The following is a 17,939-nucleotide window of genomic DNA, read 5'->3' as shown; positions in this document are numbered from 1 at the left end:
TAGGCGCAGCTCTCTGTGGGGGTAGAAGGGGCCGATCGCGCCTGCGGCTCCGGGGACCCCACCTAGATCTCACCACCCGCCCGCCCACACCCCAGGGTCACAACCACCCGCCGGACTCCAGGGCGGTCCCCCGAACGCCTCCACCGCCCCCAGCTACGGAGGCCCCCCATCTGCATCCCAGCAGATGCCGTGGCGGGGCAGCGGCCCCGGTTTCCACAGGGCTTCTGGCCCGACTGGCAGGGCGACGCCGGTAGGTCTCCTCCTGGCAGCGCTGCGTCTCGGCGGGCCGTGCCCAGGAAGCAGCCCAGCTCGTCCCCGCAGCAGATGCTGGGCCCGAAGCAGCGCCCCTTGCCCCCGGGGCCGCAGGGGAGACACTGGGGAAGGAAGGGGTGAGCCGGTTCGGGCCTGAGCCCGGGCTAGAGGTCAGAGCCCCAGTGTGTGGGGAGGGCCAGAGTGGACCCGAGTTTCCGGGTCGCCCTGGAGCTACCTTGGCCCCAAAGGGGGTCAAAGGAGCAGAGCCCACAGCCACTAGTCTCCCTTGATTGACAGGAGACTCAGACTGACTCTCAGTGTCATACAGAGCATCCTCCCCCACACCCCCACCCCACCGCCACAGAAGTGAGGGTCTCCCCTGGGGTCTGCAGCATGGGGGACCTTCCTCCTGAGCTGTGGGCCTCCGTGGTGTGCACCCCTCTCTCAGCTGCCCACCACTGTCTCTGAAATGCAGACCCATCTCTCCTACCCCCATTGCTCAAGCTTGGTCTCTAGGTCACCCCCATGCAGACAGTCCCCTGCCCCCTCCCCACACCTCCAGCCCCTTCCTCCCATTTCCTGTCCCCTCTCTGGCCTTCACCTGCCACCCTACCTGGGCCTCTGCCCACCTGCCTATGCACTCACCAGGTCGGTGGCTGGGGCCTGAGCCCTAGAACAGGAGGCCCCTGGGTGACCCAGGCTCCAAAGGCACCAAACAGAGCCAAGGGCCACCTGTAGTCTGCTGGCCTACCCACTTTAGTTTATGCAGCAGCTCAGAACTGAGCTCCTGTACCTGAGCAGAATTGACATTGAGCATGGTGGCTGGATTTCCTTCAGCTCTGATGAAAATGGAAGAGTGGGGAAACAATAGGACATGCAGCAGGAGAGAAGTGAGCTAGATGCCTGGCAGAACTTCCTTAGGGGATGCTCGAGTAGCAATTCCCACCCAGTCAAGCTCAGGCAATGGCCAGTGTCTGTGTGGAGGCCGAGGCCTCTGTCTAGGAGGGGCTGGGAGCTGGGTGGGGAAGGCCTCAGGGCTGGGAAGGACAGAGCCCCTGCTGCTCCCGCCACTGCTGGCTGAGAGGCCCCCATGGGCACACAGGAGGCCTGACTGCCCAGCTCTCCCTGACCCAGCCCCAAGCCCAGTTCCTGGGGACACCCCTCTCACTGCACCCCTGTGTGGATGCACAGCCTGTCCTCCCCTGCCTGACAGCCCGGGCCCCTCTGCCCATGCACCCCAAGCCTGGATCCCTCTGCAGGACACTGCCCTGAAGCCCACCTGTCCCAGGGCACCCCTTTTTCCCAGCCCCTGCATGTGGTGCCAGCCCTGGGGCTCTGCCCTTCCCAGCAGCCCTGAGATGGGCAATGGTCTTACCTGCCAGCCCAAGGCCACCGGGTCCCAAGCTGTCAGCAGTGTTCAGGGGCCTGTGGACACAGGTGAACCTGCCTGTGCAGGGGATGGTGGGGGAGGGCTGCTGGCCTCACTATTGTCACTGGCAGCAGTGTGGTCACGCTGTGGCAGGAGTTGCGAGGCTGCCATTGCAGTCTCAGGACTTGGGGAGAAGGACAGATGGGGTCTCTGGGACTGTCTCCAAACTTTCAGGGGCCTATGGGCCCTGTCTCCCCACATAGCCCCCTGTGAAGGGGTGAGAGGAACCCAAGGGGCTGGTGTGTCAGGAACAGGGCTCTGCCTGGCCCAGAAATGGTATAAAGGGGGCTGCAGGGCTGCAGGACCCCATCAGGAGGGCTGGCACAATGAGAGGACAGGTGACCGACACCTCCTTGGGAACACGGAGGCAGGGCTCATGGAGCTGGAAAGTGTGGGAACCTGCCTAACCAAGCACAGATTCGTGGGAGATGCCTGGAATGCTGAACTGTGGCCGGGAATGCTGAGCCTCAGGCTGTGGCTGTGTCTGAGAGATGGTACCTCTGAATGGCGCCTCCTGGCAAACGGGGCCAGGACTGTGTGTTTTGGGGTGTTTTAAAAGGAGTGGATAGGGTGGGGGGGGCTGGTGGGGGTAAAATGCAGACAACTATAATTGAACAACAATAAAGTAATGAATGTGTTGAGCCAAAGAAAGAAAGAAAGAAAGAAAGAAAGAAAGAAAGAAAGAAAGAAAGAAAGAAAGAAAGAAAGAAAGAAAGAAAGAAAGAAAGAAAAATAGTGGGACCTAACGGCAGAAACCTGACATTATTCTGAGTCTGTACAACCTTTAAATAAGCCCCTTTCCTTTTTCTCACCAAACCCCTGCACTGGGAGTCGCGCCCCCTGGCGGTGGGCGCTCACACTGCACCACCGTTCCTGAGCAGCACAGGCTGGGGGTCTGTAACAGGCCAGCAGAGGCCTGTAGATCCCACCCGCCCCTTGACGTGGGAGGACCCTGTGGCACACAGCAGCAGATCAGTGGCCCGTCCAGGCTCGCTCAGCCTGGCAGTAACAGACCTACGGGGCCAGGAACTCACAGTCCCCAGTTCCTGCCACCTCCATGCCCCCAGCCTTCACCTGGTTTCCCAGGCCATTGGCTTGAGACACACACCTGGTCTCAGCTCCTGCAGAGGCACCTCCAGAGCTTGGGCTCTCCTCCGCTTCTGTGTCCTAGACTGATCACAGCACTTCCTAGCTCCAAACTGTCCTGACTCCCTGCTGCCCTCTGGACAAACCCTAATATTTCAGCTCGTCCCAGAGGCCTGAGGACTGTTGCTCCAGGGTGGCCTGACCAGCTCTTTGGTGCTGGAGAACTCACGCCAGTGGCTGGGGGTCACACAGGCTGGCCCCGGGGGCCTCAGCACCCTCCCCTGCAGCAGTCAGGAAGAGTGCAGGACAAGCTGTGACCGTCCCCGTCTCCTCTCCCCCTGGCTGCACGGCCTGGGTGGGTTTGTTTTTCTGAGATGGCCACCCATGCCCATGCAGGTTGGGTTCCCCAGGAAGCAGACTGAGATGGAGTTTAGGAGCAGGTTGTTTGTTACCGAGGGCCCTTGGGACCCCTACCTATGGAAGGGGGTGGGGTTCTGTGTCTGGGAAATTCACAGCTGAGGTATAAACGTCCACCTGGCTCCCACACCTTCTCCTGTCACTGCCCGGCCCACAAGTGCATGTGCTGGCTAAACAGGGAGTGAGGGCAGGAGGGGCAAGTGGTCAGCTGTGCCAAACGAGGCTGACATGAATGTTGAACTTTTTCACTGAAACAATTTCGATAAGGTATAACGTACCCACCATAAAATTCACCATCTGAAAGTGCACACTTTGAGGCTTTTAGTCAACAGTTGTGTGGCCACCCGCAGTCCAGGTTTAGAGCACTGTTATCTGGGGAAACACGCCCCTCACGCCCCGGGGCCATTGCCGCCTGCTCCCACCCGTTGACCCAGGGAATCGCTGCACTGGATCCACCTTCTCTGGAAACGCCCCGGAAATGCCCCTGTGCAGCACGTGCTGTCCCGTGTCTGGCCTCTCTCACTTCCCAGAATGTTTGCAGGTCGCCCCCAATGACTGCGGGTGTCAGCAGGTCATGTGTCTGTATTGCTGAGATGTAGTCCAGGCAGGGAGCACATGCTGTCATCCGTCCAGTGGCTGATGAACATTTAATTGCTTCCAATTTGGCTCTGATCGGAACCTTGCCATGAATACTTATGTACAAGTCTGTGCACGACCATATGTTTTCATTTCTCTTGGGTGGTGACCTAGGAGGACAGCTGAGTCATATGATGAGTGTCTGATCAACTTTTTAAGAGGGGAGCCACACCACCTGCACTCCAGGGGAAGCGCTCCCTATGGTCCTGGTGTGGAGCCAGCTGAAAGCCTGTGGACGGGTGCCCCAGCGGTGGCTGCAGGGACAGTGGGGCTGAGAGGACTTGGAGACGCTGCAGGAAGCTGTCCCACACATCCTCGGATTCCCATGCTGCAGCCGCCTTCTCTGTCCTCGTGCCAGACAGGCTGGGCAGTGCCCGTGGAAACCTCAGAGCTAAGGAGAGCGTCACCGGTCCCGGCCAGCAGTATCTCACTTCAACTAGGCTTTCGGGACTGTTGAAGGATTACTTTTCTTTGCTGGGGCCAACTGCTCTCTCACACCCCACCAGCCTGGGGAGTTGCCCCAGCACCAGGTGCAGATTTATGACGTAATGTACCCATGAGACCTGTGAGCTGGCCCCTCACTCAGCCTTCCACAGGCTGCCTGGGTGGTCCTGAGGCCGCTGCTCCTGATGGGTGGTGCCCAGAAAGACCAGAGAACCCACTGCCTCCTTCTTTCCCCTGAGAGGGAGCCCCTTGATCCTGGCAGTTTGGTTGGATGGCCTTCATGCTGTGTGAGGCATTCAGTGTGTCTGTGACCTTGGGCAGGGGCCAGCTGGGCCCAAGGCAAAGGTGCCCACCTTTGATCTCTGCTATTGGAGGGTTGGGCTCTCAGCAGAGGCAGTAGCCAGGTCAGCCTGGGTTAGGTGAAGTCCCTGTTGTGGAGTCCACGCACAGCCTCCATCTCTGCACTTTGTTCAACAGTCCAAAGGGCAGGATTGGGGTGGAGGGGATAGAGTATGTCTGGTGACCCACCTGGTGCAGCAGGTTTTTCGGGTGAGCTTCCAAAGGGACACAAATAATCTCTGACTGCAGGTCCGCCCTCCTACTCTTCCACATGCCCCGGAGTCAGCATCCCCCAAACATGTTCCTGCCAAGTCCCCAGTCCTTTATTCCCCACCAAATCATTAGCCACTTGTCCGTCTCTAAGGTTCTCTCTCGCTCCAGGGAAAGTCCTTGTGGTGTACTGTCTGGGGCACGGCCAGTTGGAGAACTCGTCTCCTCACCATCCTTTAGGGCTGCGCACACACAAGACGGGAACACCGCAGCCATCTGTCCTCGGGATAGGAGCCGTCTGAAAACTGGACTCCATGTTCTGCCTCTTTGGTCAACTGGATACTTAAGACAGGCTATTTCTATCACAGTTATGAGCTAAGCAAGGAGCATGAGCTCAGGAAGAGTCCATCTGCCTGAACAGCTTATCTACCCCACAGCTGACCACACATGCATGAATGAGCCCAACCAAGTGCAGAAACGGTCCTTCCTAGTCTCATGAGCAGTAGTAAGAGTGAATTGTCTCAGACCAGTAAGGTTGGGGGCAGTTTATTCTACAGAATAAGCTAACTGGTGCACAGTTTCTGACTGGGCTGGGGGATAATTTAAGAGGTGTTTTGTTGTAATACCCTAGGAACTTCTTGCCCATGTATTTTAGAGTGAGGTGGGTAGGAGGAAGAAAGAGGGTGAGAAAAACATAGATACAAGAGAGAAACATTGATCAATAACTGCAATTTAGGAATGTCCTCTGATCAGGAATTGAACTCACAACCATTAGGTTTATAGGATTATGCTGCAAGCAACTGAGCCTCTCTCTCCAGGGTAACCCCTTGGGACTTCTGATGTGCGATCCCACTGGCTCCTCCCAGCATCCTGATCCCCTCTGGACACCGTGAGCAGGAGAGGACCCCCTGGGTCACAAGGCCTGAAGGGCAGAGCTGCCTGTCCTCCAGCGGGATCTCCTTTTTTTCTCTTGTCCTGGATGACCCTCAAAGCCTCTGCCCTTCTGGTCCTGGTAAATGGTCAGAGCAGCACCTTCAAATGTGGCCAATGGGCTCCGAATGCAGAGGCACCCAATGCAGTGCATCTCCTTTCTAGGGACACAGGGTGCCAGGGAAGCAAATCTTCTTTTTCAATGTGTTTTATTCATTATGCTACTACAGTTGTCCCATTTTCCCCCTGTATTCCCCTCCACCCGGCATAGCACCTCCTACCTGCATTTGCCCCCTTTATCTCATGTCCATGGGTCATACATGCAAGTTCCTTGGCCTCTCCATTTCCCACACAGTCTTACCCTCCCCCTGTCTATTTTCTACCTTCCATTTACGCTACTTATTCTCTGTACCTTTCACCCTGTCCCCCTCACACTCCCCGACTCAAAATCCTCCATTTTGAGGATTTTGTGATCTCCATGTGATCTCCATTTCTGTGATTCTGTTCCTGTTCTAGTTGTTTGCTTAGCTTGTTTTTGTTTTTTAGGTTCAGTTGTTGATAGTTGTTAGTTTGTTGTCATTTTACTGTTCATAGTTTTGATCTACTTTTTCTTAGATAAGTCCCTTTACCATTTCATATAATAAGGACCTGGTGATGATGAACTCCTTTAACTTGACCTCATCAGGGAAGCACTTTGTCTGCCCTTCCATTCCAAATGATAGCTTTGCTGGACAGAGTAATCTTAGATGGAGGTCCTTGACTTTCATGACTTCAAATACTTCTTTCCATCCCCTTCTTGCCTGCAAGGTCTCTTTTGAGAAATCAGCTGACAGCCTGATGGGAACTCCTTTGTAGGGAACTGTCTCTTTTCCTCTTGCTGCTTTTAAGATTCTCTCCTTATTTTTAATCTTGGCTAATGGAATTATGATGTGCCTTGGTGTGTGCTTTTTTGGTTCCAACCTCTTTGGGCCCCTGTGAGCTTCCTGGAGGTCCATTTCCTTTGCCAGATTGGGAAAGTTTTCCTTCATTATTTGTTCAAATAAGTTTTTAATTCCTTGTTCTTGTTCTTCTCCTTCTGGAACCTCTATGATTCAGGTGATGGAACGTTTAAAGATGTCCTGGAGGTTCATAAGCCTCTCCATATTTTTGAATTCTTATTTCTTCATTCTGTTCTGGTTGACTGTTTCTTTTTCTGCTCCAAACCATTGAATTGAGTCCTGGTTTCTTTCCTGCCACTGTTGGTTCTCTGTACATTTTGCTTTATTTCACTTTTCATAGCCTTCATTTATTCCTCTACTTTGCAACCATATTCAGCCAATCCTGTGAGCATCCTGATACCCAGTGCTTTGAACTGTGCATCTGATAGATTGGCTATCTCTTCATCACTTAGTTGTATTTTTTTCTGGCGCTTTCATCTGTTCTTTCATTTGCCGATTTTTTTGTCTTGGCACACCTGTTCCATAGTAAGGGGCAGAGCCTTAGGTGTTCACCAGGGCAGGGTAACCCAGGTCTCTGTGTTGTGATGCTGTACGTGGGGGAGGGTTCAAAAGGGGAACAATGCTGCTTGATCCACTCTCTGCTGGTTTTCAGTCACTTCCCCTGCTACCCACAATCAAACTGGGCCCTTCAGGTGCTGATTCCAAGGTGGGTGGGTTTGTGTACATTCTAGAACCCTGTGGGTCTCTCCAACCAACTCTCCTGTGAGGCTGGGAGTTTCTCCCACAGCCGCCTCAACCCCCACAGGTGTTTTCAGTTAGAGGTTTGAGGCTTTATTTCCCTGTGCTGAAACCCTGGGTGTATGGTCTGTCTCACTCCCAGTTGTTCCTTCTGATCCATCTGCCCATGAATGTGGGCAGAATCACCCGTTCTGCCAGCTCCCTCCTTGCCATGAATGTTCTATACCACAGCTGCCCATCTCTACCCCTCCACCTGGTCTGGATAAATGTTTCTTTAACTCCTGGGTTGATGTAACTCCATACAGTTCAATTTCCTGTCAGTTCTGGTTGCTTTTTGTTTTCAAATTTGTTGTTATCCTTCTTTTGGTTGTATGAGGAGGCAGAGTGTGTCTGCCTACACTTCCATCTTGGCCGAAAGTCTGCGATAGCAACTCTTGATTTTTTTCCTTGAGCCAGCACGATGACACTCCCGCTTGCCCATCTGGCTCCTGCAGAGCCCTACCTGAGACCATCTCCCGATTGGTGCCAGGTCCACAGCTGGCTCTTTGAGCAGGCCTTTGGAATACTCCACTGCCTGGCTGATTGATGTCCAGATGGTTCCAGCACCATCCTTGGGCTACGTGGGCCCTGAGACCAGAGCCCCTGGCGATGCTCCCTACCCTTACCCCCACACCAGACTGGCCTGCCTATAGCCACACTCAGCCAGCAACTCAGCAGGGGCATCTCTGAGATCAAGCATTTGGCTTGTTTCCTGGACATCAACAACTTCTCCCTCAAGGAGCTCATGGTCAAGACCAAGAACAGCGTGGTGATCGACCACAGGCAAGCACGAAGAGAGGCAGGATGAGCTCGGCTGCATTTCCCAGTGCTTCATTCGAAAACACACGCTCGCCCCTGGTGTGCACCACACCCTGGTGTCTTCCTCCTTGTCCCCTGGGGACATGCTCCCTGAGGAGGCCCCTGCCCAAGGCAGCCGACCAGTCAGCAGAGGTCACCATCCTGCCAACCACGGGCCTCCTGTCCAACTCGGGAGCCCAGAGGCTGGAAGTCAGAGCAGCCTGCAGCCAAGTAGAAGCCTGAGCCCTGCTCAAAAGACCCATTAGCACCTCTGACCATGCCCACCTGTTGGCTTCCATGCTCTTTTGATGTATTTATGTTGAGTTTTCTCAAAGCTCAAAGCAACTGCAAAAAAAAAAAGTATAACATCTTGGCATCATTGTTGTGGGGAGATAGACAATCTGTCCCGTCATTACTATGGAAGCAACACAGTCATGCACACCATCCAGCTGTATGTGTTCATCCACTATTCTCTGGAGGACTCTTGGTTGTTTCCAGGTTTGGCTATTCCCTTTTGATGGACATAAGCATCACTTCTCTTGGGTGGAATTACGAGGGTCAAGAGTTTTTGTACATTTAGCTTTGCCTACCAGGACAGTGTCAGAATTCCCTTTCATTTGATGGGATATCCCAGTAGGCCCCACCACACCAAACTCAAAAGTTTCACAGACATGCAAGGCTCTGTGCGTTCACAGGACTTATCTCCCACTCTCCAACACACATGTTTTATAAGGAATGATGTTTCCTCCTGCATCCTCCTCATCTCCTGATAAGCTTCAGCTCTGCTGGGTGGACCAGAGTGGAACTCTGGGTCCTGGGGACACTGGGCCCCAGGTATTCCAGGCAGGCCTGGGTGTTTCTGCTTCCCCACTGCAGCGGCACAGGTCACAAGACCCCTTGACACATTATGGGAGGGAGATTCATAGTAACACATAGGATGTTATGACAGGGTTCTTCCTTTACCTGCTGGTCTGGCTACTGGGTGGAGAACTGGGGTCTGTACTGCGGTGGGTCAGGTTGGGCCCACTCTCCACAGAGAGAGCAGGTTTGGACACACAGAACAAGGGGGACCTTCATGGGCTTCCTGACTACTTCAGCCCCGGGAGGCCCGTGACCACTTAGTGCTTCTCCCAGACCCCTGTGCATCAAACCCTGAACCCTGTGCACAGCCTATATCCTCAGCACAGGGTTCATAGTTGACATATAAAGTGAACTCTGAAAATAAATTTAAAAAGACAAAAGAGAAATGCCCTGAAGTTGTGGCTCACTTGGATGGAGCATCATCCCTTACACTCAAAGGTCATGGGCTTGAACCCTGGTTAGGGAGCATACAGCAGGCAGCTGGCTGATGATTCTCACATCAGTATTGTTCTTGCCCAAGCTGTCTCTCTCGTTTTTCCCCTCTAAAACCAATAAACATATCCTCAGCAGAGGATTCAAAAGAGAAAAAGACAGCCCTGTCAGGTGTGGCTCAGTGTGCTGTGCGTCCTCCCACAAACCGTGCAGCTGCTGATTGATGTCTGGTCGGGGCCGGTGCATGGGTTGTGGACCAGGCACCCGGTGGGGGGGTGCAAGTGGCAACCGATGAATGTTTCTCTCCTACATCAATGTTGCTCTCCCTCTTTCTCCCTCTTTCCTACTTGCTGAAAATAAATGAAATCTTTAACGGCAAAAGTAGGAGGATCCAGGAGAAAACCACAAAACAAACTATGGGATTGTGCAATAAAAATCCAAGGTAATTATCCTATTAGTTACACTGGAAATTAAAATTAAAACCATAATGAAATACACACCTGCTAGAACAGCTGATGTTGGAAGGGCTGGCTTTCCCCCGTGCACATAGGACAATGGGCATCTCCGTCCACTGCTGGGCAGGGTAGTTTGGTACAACCACTTGGGAAGCTGTCTGGCAGCATCGCTAGAGCTCAACGTACACACCTCATGTGATCCAGCACTTCCTCTCCAGTCCCACGAGCACATGAGCATCAAAAGACATGTCCAGGATGCTGTGCACGGCGGCCCTGTTTGTAAGAGACCCGAACTGGAAACACCCCGATGTCCCCAACAGAAGAATGAAATGAATTTGTGCAATAGAATACAGCAGTCTCCCCGCTTAAGTGCCGTGCTGCTTTCGGTGGTTTCAGTCATCCATGGTCAACCACAGTCTAGGAATATTAAAGGAAAAATTCCAGAAATAAGCAATTCCTAAGTGTGAAACTGTGTGCTCTTCTGAGCATGTGACAAAGTCTTATGCCGACCTGCTGTGCTGTCTCTGGAATGCGCACCATCCCTTTGTCCCGCATCTGCATGCTGAGTGTGCTGCCCTCTGCTGGTCAGTCGGCTGGCCTCTGGGTGACCTGGTCGACTGTCAGGGCATCACAGAGCTTGTGACCAGGGAGCCCCTATTCTACTTAACCATGGCTCCAAAGCCCAGGAGTAGTGATGCCGGCGATTCAGACATGCCAAAGAGAAGCCATGAAGTGCTCCTTTAGGTGAAAAGGGGTGTGTGTATGAAACAACATAGTAGACGTAGGGTTTGGTACTTTCCAGGTTTCAGCCATGCACTAGGGGTCTTACAACGTATTCCCAAATAAGGGATGGGCTTGAGTCAAATTTGCCAGTCTTACCTTTTACATTTTCAGGGCCCCTGTCACTGTCTGAATGCCACTGCCCTCTGCTGGAGTTTAGGGGAGCTGCAGTGTAGATCTTTGCCTCCAGCTGTTCCTTCCCAGTTTGGCTGTATTTGGCTCATGATTCTTAGTCTGTGGTATCAGTTTGAGGCCACTCTTTAGTTGCACTAAAATAATAATAACAACAACATCAGAAAAAGGAACAAATACAAAAAAGAATAAGAATTGTAGCATAACACGCATTGAGCAATTACTATCTTCCCAGCACTGAAGTCAGGTTTACATGAACGTCTTAATTGCCACCACCATCTCGCAGGGTAATGCCAGTATCCTACCCATCTTACCTCAAGGACACTGACACACTGACCGACTCAGCACTGTTCCCCAGGACACTCACGAAGGGACGGAGCAGTGCACTGCTGGTGGGAAGGTGACCGGTGCAGCCACTACAGAAAACAGGTGGAGGGTCAGCAAACACTTGAAAATGGAGCTGCCTTGTGACCCTGTGATCCCTCTTCTGGGTGTGCACGCATGGAAACCCAACGCCAGTTCGAGGGAACACACGCACCTCACGTTCACTGCGGCCGTGTTCACAATTGCTAAGACATGGAAGCAGCCGGAGGGCCCCCCTACAGAGGAGTGGATAAAAAGTTGGGGTGCACATGGGCACGGGAATGTCACTTGGTCATAAAAGGAATGAAATCCCACAGGACGGGCGTGCATGGGCCCACAGGGAGCTGTGCTGAGCAAAGCAAGTCAGACACAGGCAGACAAGCACCGTGTGACCTCGCTCACAGGTGGAATCTGAAATGCAGAACGAGCGAAAAGCAAAAGAGAAACAGCTCCCAGACACAGAGACCTGTCTGGTGGTCCTCAGAGGAGCAGTCAGGGTGGCTGGGGGAAAGGTACAGGGGTGCAGATTGCAGACTGGAAGTCACCAATAGTTCCAGGGAGGTAAAGTACTATGCGGGGATATAGCCAAGAGCATCGTGATAAGTACGGTGCCAGGGGGGTACTTGAAATATGGGGGGACCTCTTTGAAAAATATGACTGTCCAACCAGTATGCTGTACACCTAAAACTAATACATAATAGTATGGAATGTACACTATAATTGAAAAATAAGATAAAATTAAAAAGGGAGCTGGGAAGCTGGGGAGCTGGGACTGAAACCAAGGCAGAGTGCACCAGGCCCCTAACCACCAGCCAAGGTGCCTTCTCCATTTTCAGTTTATTCCTGTGGGTTTCTGGACTGAGGCAGTGAGTGGGGCGGTCACGCAAACTGTCCCACCTCTCCCGGGGGGGTTTCTTATAAGGTCTTCCTTTATGTCTATCATGAGCTCCCAGAAGCGCCCAGGAAGCCGTGAGGCACGCCTCAATCAGCTCCAGTCACCCCACACCGGATTCCCCTGTAACAGAAGTTAGTGAACTTGCAATGAGCATCCAACCTCAAAACCCAGCCTTAAATTTCACCAGGTCAGGAGGTAAGGAAATCCTGGAAATCTGCTATTTAGTCTCCCCCCCCAGGTGCTGCACGTCACAGGCAGAAACACCATATTCGGAGGGAAACGCCATGTGCCCCACACGGGAAGGGGCATGATATCTCATCTGAACAATGCACAGAGAGGGATATCAAATGGCTCATACACTGCTGTTCAACAATATACATTAACATAGATTTTTCTTTATTTTTATTGTTGACACTGTTGCAGATGTCCCCATTTTCTTCCTCTTTGCCCCCCTCCTCCCAGTCCCAGGTCCCCTCCCCTCTGGGCCTCGCCACCTTGTCTGGGTCCATGGGTTATACCTACGTGGACTTTAGCTGCTCCTCCTCCTTCCGGTGACTTTTGCTAACATTTACTTGGAGGTATTTTACATGAAAGCCTCCTTGACAAATACAATTTGTCTGTTATTAAAAGTTGGGATTAAACTGTATTCATTTTTAGACAAAATTACCTTTAAAAGAATTGGATTATTTTTCAAGTTAAAAACAAGCTAGGGATATGCTGTTTGTCATTACAGATAACTTTTGCAGAATTTCAGAAAGCATAAATTCCTAATTGTCAAACTATATTATTATCTTAAATATCACTTCACCTTCTTATTTTTGAAAAGTCCCCATAAAGCAACTCTGCCTTCCCCCCCTGTAAATACTATAAGTTGTGGGAAACAGTGCTTCTAAGAACTCCGTTTACATGGGCTGTCCATGCAAAGCCCTCGGGCCCACAGGAGGCTGGAGGCCTGCACAGTGTGTGTCCCAGACTTCCTTGCTACCTGGCTCCATTATGACAATGACCTTGGAGTCCAAGGCCAAAGACTTGCTAAGGCCAGAGGAAGGACGAGACCAGGGATCCCTCCGCCTCTGGGGCACCTCTGGCAATGGCCGCGGTGGCAGCAGCCGGTGAAGTGTGTCTCTGTGGGTCAGCCAGCACATGCACTTGTGGGCCTGGCAGTGACAGGAGAAGGTGTGGGAGCCAGGTGGACGTTTATACCTCAGCTGTGAATTTCCCAGACACAGAATCCCACTCCCTTCCATAGGTGGGGGTCCCAAGGGCCCTCGGTAACAAACAACCTGCTCCTAAACTCCATCTCAGTCTGCTTCCTGGGGAACCCAACCTGCACGGGCATGGGTGGCCATCTCAGAAAAAACAAATCCACCGAGACTGGGCAGCCAGGGGGAGAGGAGACGGGGACGGTCACAGCTTGTCCTGCACTCTTCCTGACTCCTGCAGGGGAGGGTGCTGACCCCCGGGCCAGCCTGTGTGACCCCCAGCCACTGGCGTGAGCTCTCCAGCACCAAGGAGCTGGTCAGGCCACCCTGAAGCACCAGTCCGCAGACCTCTGGGACGAGCTGAAATATTAGGGTTTGTCCAGAGGGCAGCAGGGTGTCAGGACAGTTTGGAGCTAGGAAGTGCTGTGATCAGTCTAGGACACAGAAGCGGAGGAGAGCCCAAGCTCTGGAGGTGCCTCTGCAGGAGCTGAGACCAGGTGTGTGTCTCAAGCCAATGGCCTGGGAAACCAGGTGAAGGCTGGGGGCATGGAGGTGGCAGGAACTGGGGACTGTGAGTTCCTGGCCCCGTAGGTCTGTTACTGCCAGGCTGAGCGAGCCTGGACGGGCCACCGATCTGCTGTGTGCCACAGGGTCCTCCCACGTCAAGGGGCGGGTGGGATCTACAGGCCTCTGCTGGCCTGTTACAGACCCCCAGCCTGTGCTGCTCAGGAACGGTGGTGCAGTGTGAGCGCCCACCGCCAGGGGGCGCGACTCCCAGTGCAGGGGTTTGGTGAGAAAAAGGAAAGGGGCTTATTTAAAGGTTGTACAGACTCAGAATAATGTCAGGTTTCTGCCGTTAGGTCCCACTATTTTTCTTTCTTTCTTTCTTTCTTTCTTTCTTTTTTCTCTCTTTCTTTCTTTCTTTCTTTCTTTCTTTCTTTCTTTCTTTCTTTCTTTCTTTCTTTCTTTCTTTTCTTTCTTTCTTTCGCTCAACACATTCATTACTTTATTGTTGTTCAATTATAGTTGTCTGCATTTTACCCCCACCAGCCCCCCCCACCCTATCCACTCCTTTTAAAACACCCCAAAACACACAGTCCTGGCCCCGTTTGCCAGGAGGCGCCAGTCAGAGATACCATCTCTCAGACACAGCCACAGCCTGAGGCTCAGCATTCCCGGCCACAGTTCAGCATTCCAGGCATCTCCCACGTATCTGTGCTTGGTTAGGCAGGTTCCCACACTTTCCAGCTCCATAAGTCCTGCCTCCGTGTTCCCAAGCAGGTCTTGGACACCTGTCACTGTGCCAGCCCTCCTGATGGGGTCCTGCAGCCCTGCAGCCCCTTTCCACCATTTCTGGGCCAGAGAGAGCCCTTTCCTGACACACCAGCCCCTTGGGTTCCTCTCACCCCTTCACAGGGGGCTATGTGGGGAGATAGGGCCCATAGGCCCCTAAAAGTTTGGAGACAGTCCCAAGAGACCCCATCTGTCCTTCTCCCCAAGTCCTGAGAGCTACAATAGCAGCCTCGCAACTCCTGCCACAGCGTGGCCACACTGCTGCCAGTGACAGTAGTGAGGCCGGCAGCCCTCCCCCACCATCCCCTGCACAGGCAGGTTCACCTGTGTCCACAGGCCCCTGAACACTGCTGACGGCTTGGGACCCGGTGGCCATGGGCTTCTGGGGAGCCATTGGGGAGGGGGTGGTGGCGGCCACGTCACCTCAGAGGAAACACCTGTGGCCATAAATAGGCAGCCAGGGAGGCAGCACAGCACAGCCCGCAGAGCAGCACCACACGCTGTGCCCACCTGCGTGCGCCAGGATGCCCAAGGCCATGCTGCCCGCCTGCTTCCTCGGCCTGCTGGCCTTCACCTCTGCCTGCTACTTCCAGAACTGCCCGAGGGGTGGAAAGAGAGACCTGTTCGACCTGGAGCTGAGACAGGTAAGACCATTGCCCATCTCAGGGCTGCTGGGAAGGGCAGAGCCCCAGGGCTGGCACCATGTGCAGGGGCTGGGAAAGAGGGGTGCCCTGGGACAGGTGGGCTTCAGGGCAGTGCCCTGCAGAGGGAGCCAGGCTTGGGGTGCATGGGCAGAGGGGCCCGGGCTGCCAGGCAGGCGAGGACAGGCTGTGCATCCACACAGGGGTGCAGTGAGAGGGGTGTCCCCAGGAACTGGGCTTGGGGCTGAGTCAGGGAGAGCTGGGCGGTCAGGCCTCCTGTGTGCCTGTGGGGGCCTCTCAGCCAGCAGTGGCGGGAGCAGCAGTGGCTCTGTCCTTCCTGGCAACTGAGGCCTTCCCCACCGAGCTCCCAGCCTCTCCTAGACAGGTACAGGAGCTCAGTTCTGAGCTGCTGCATAAACTAAAGTGGGTAGGCCAGCAGACTACAGGTGACCCTTGGCTCTGGTGCCTTTGGAGCCTGGGTCACCCAGGGGCCTCCTGTTCTAGAGCTCAGGCCCCAGCCACCGACCTGGTGAGTGCATAGGCAGCTGGGCAGAGGCCCAGGTGGGGTGGCAGGTGAAGGCCAGAGAGGGGACAGGAAATGGGAGGAAGGGGCTGGAGGTGTGGGGAGGGGGCAGGGGACTGTCTGCATGGGGGTGACCTAGAGACCAAGCTTGAGCAATGGGGGCAGGAGAGATGGGTCTGCATTTCAGAGACAGTGGTGGGCAGCTGAGAGAGGGGTGTACACCACGGAGGCCCACAGCTGAGGAGGAAGTTCCCCCGTGCTGCAGCCCCCCTGGAGACCCTCACCTCTGTGGGGGTGGGGTAGGGATGTGGGGGAGGACGCTCTGTATGACACTGAGAGCCAGTTTGAGTCTCCTGTCAATCAAGGGAGGCTAGTAGCTGTGGGCTCTGCTCCTTTGACCCCCTTTGGGGCCAAGGTAGCTCCAGGGCTACGTGGAAACTCGGGTCCATGCCGGGCCTCCCCACACACTGGGGCTCTGACCTCTAGCCCCGGCTCAGGCCCGGACTGGATCACCCCTTCCTTCCCCAGTGTCTCCCCTGCAGCCCGGGGGGCAAGGGGCGCTGCTTTGGGCCCAGCATCTGCTGCGGGGACGAGCTGGGCGGCTCCCTGGGCACGGCCGAGGCGCTGCGCTGCCAGGAGGAGACCTACCTGCCGAGGCCCTGCCAGCGGGGCCAGAAGCCAGGCCAAGGGCATCTGCTGGGATGCAGGTGCACGGGCCATGGTGGTCGGGGGTGGGCCCGGGTGGTCCTGGGATGGCCTCGGGGTCCCGAGGTTCTGTGGATGGGGAGGGGAGAGGTCGGCCAGCGGGAGCAAAACATTCCCCAACACACACACCTGCCCCACCTGTTCCTGGACCCCAAGTTGGAGACAGATCCACCCAAGAGAAGGCACAGACACCCTAGGAAAAGCGATCCTGGGCCAGCAGAGTTGCTGGAACTGGGACAGGCCACCTGGGGGCGAGGTGGGGGGGCCAGGGCCCAGAGTCAGCCTGCACAGTGGGGTGGGGTCCTCAGGCAGAGCGACAGGAGTGAAGGGGGCAGGTGGGGGGAAGACATCTGTGGACAAGGCAGGGAGAGATGTAGAGACAGAGAGAGCAAGAGAGGGAGAGACAGAGAGAGAGAAGGCAGACACCGAGAGTGACAGAGAGAAGGGGCAGAAGGGACAAACCACAAAGGGACCAGGAGTTCTGGTTCCTATTTACATCCCGGGAGACTGAGGGACAAGCAACTTCGGGGACCCTTCCAGGACCCCAGATTCCCCATGCCATGCCCATTTCATCCACGGTTGTGCCACGTTTGTGTGTGGCTGTGGGCATGCAGGTGTGCAGGGGTGGGGAGTGGGACCAACACCCCCAGACCCAGCTCAGGGCCCAGGTGCTGTCTGTCTGGGAGGGAACCAGGTGCCCCCAGCTGGTGTTGCAGCCACCCTGACAGACAGACCTCGGTGAGACCCTGGCCACCTGTCTCTACCACCTGCAGCCGTGCGAACCACACTCACACACACAGGCACACACACAAGAAAATAATTGTTAGTGATGTGCCCCATGAGTTGTGACCACAGTCACAGACACACAGTAGGCCCTGAGGTACACGTTCACAACCACGGACACACTCACAGGAGCAGACACAACAGACTCCCTGAGAGACAGGCTCACATACACACATACACACACACACACCCTCACATTCACTCCCAAACACAAGCATCTTCCACCCTTTGACACTTGTGTTTGGGGTCATTTCTGTGTCCCTGGATGCTCAGCAACCCCTGGTTCACGGGGCCCCAGCTCGGCCACATCTTCTGAGCAGCAGGCCCTCCTGTGGCCTGAGCCTCCAGCTCCTGGGGACCATGAAGGCCCTTCAGCTGTGGGGGGTGGGGAGTCCTGGCCCCAGCCCTCAGGTGTGACTCCAGCGTCCTTCCAGAAGTCAGGAAGTTCTTCCCTGTCCACTGCTGGCCTGGGAGGCCCTCTTTGTAGCCCGAAGGACCCTGTCTCGGGACCTCTGATGGTTCCTCTCAAGTCCTGCCTGCTGTAGGTCCCCACTCTGTTTGGAGGGGAGAGCTGCGAGCTGCTTCCATCTCTCTCACATGCCCTGACTTTCTCCACCC

General features: G+C 54.6%; 1 protein-coding gene across 1 annotated transcript; it reads left to right on the top strand.

Annotated features, from left to right (window-relative positions):
• Positions 1 to 15,106: 15,106 nt before the first annotated feature.
• On the top strand, positions 15,107 to 17,637 carry LOC114506081 (vasopressin-neurophysin 2-copeptin-like). Its single transcript, XM_028523587.2, has 3 exons — positions 15,107 to 15,313; positions 16,362 to 16,540; positions 17,595 to 17,637. The coding sequence occupies exons 1-3, from the start codon at positions 15,194 to 15,196 to the stop codon at positions 17,635 to 17,637; spliced, it is 342 nt and encodes a 113-aa protein (XP_028379388.1). The 5' UTR covers positions 15,107 to 15,193.
• The last annotated feature ends 302 nt before the right edge of the window (positions 17,638 to 17,939 follow it).

Source organism: Phyllostomus discolor, chromosome 9 (genome assembly GCF_004126475.2).
Source record: "Phyllostomus discolor isolate MPI-MPIP mPhyDis1 chromosome 9, mPhyDis1.pri.v3, whole genome shotgun sequence".
NCBI lineage: Eukaryota > Metazoa > Chordata > Mammalia > Chiroptera > Phyllostomidae > Phyllostomus > Phyllostomus discolor.
This window is presented reverse-complemented; position numbering and strand designations above follow the sequence as displayed.

Excerpts from the sequence above, each read along its gene's own strand:
- LOC114506081 (XM_028523587.2), top strand. The coding sequence starts at position 15,194 with ATGCCCAAGGCCATGCTGCCCGCCTGCTTCCTCGGCCTGCTGGCCTTC. Across the intron at positions 15,314-16,361 it reads TCGACCTGGAGCTGAGACAG|TGTCTCCCCTGCAGCCCGGG; the intron begins GTAAGACCATTG and ends TTCCTTCCCCAG. Across the intron at positions 16,541-17,594 it reads GGGCATCTGCTGGGATGCAG|CAACCCCTGGTTCACGGGGC; the intron begins GTGCACGGGCCA and ends CTGGATGCTCAG.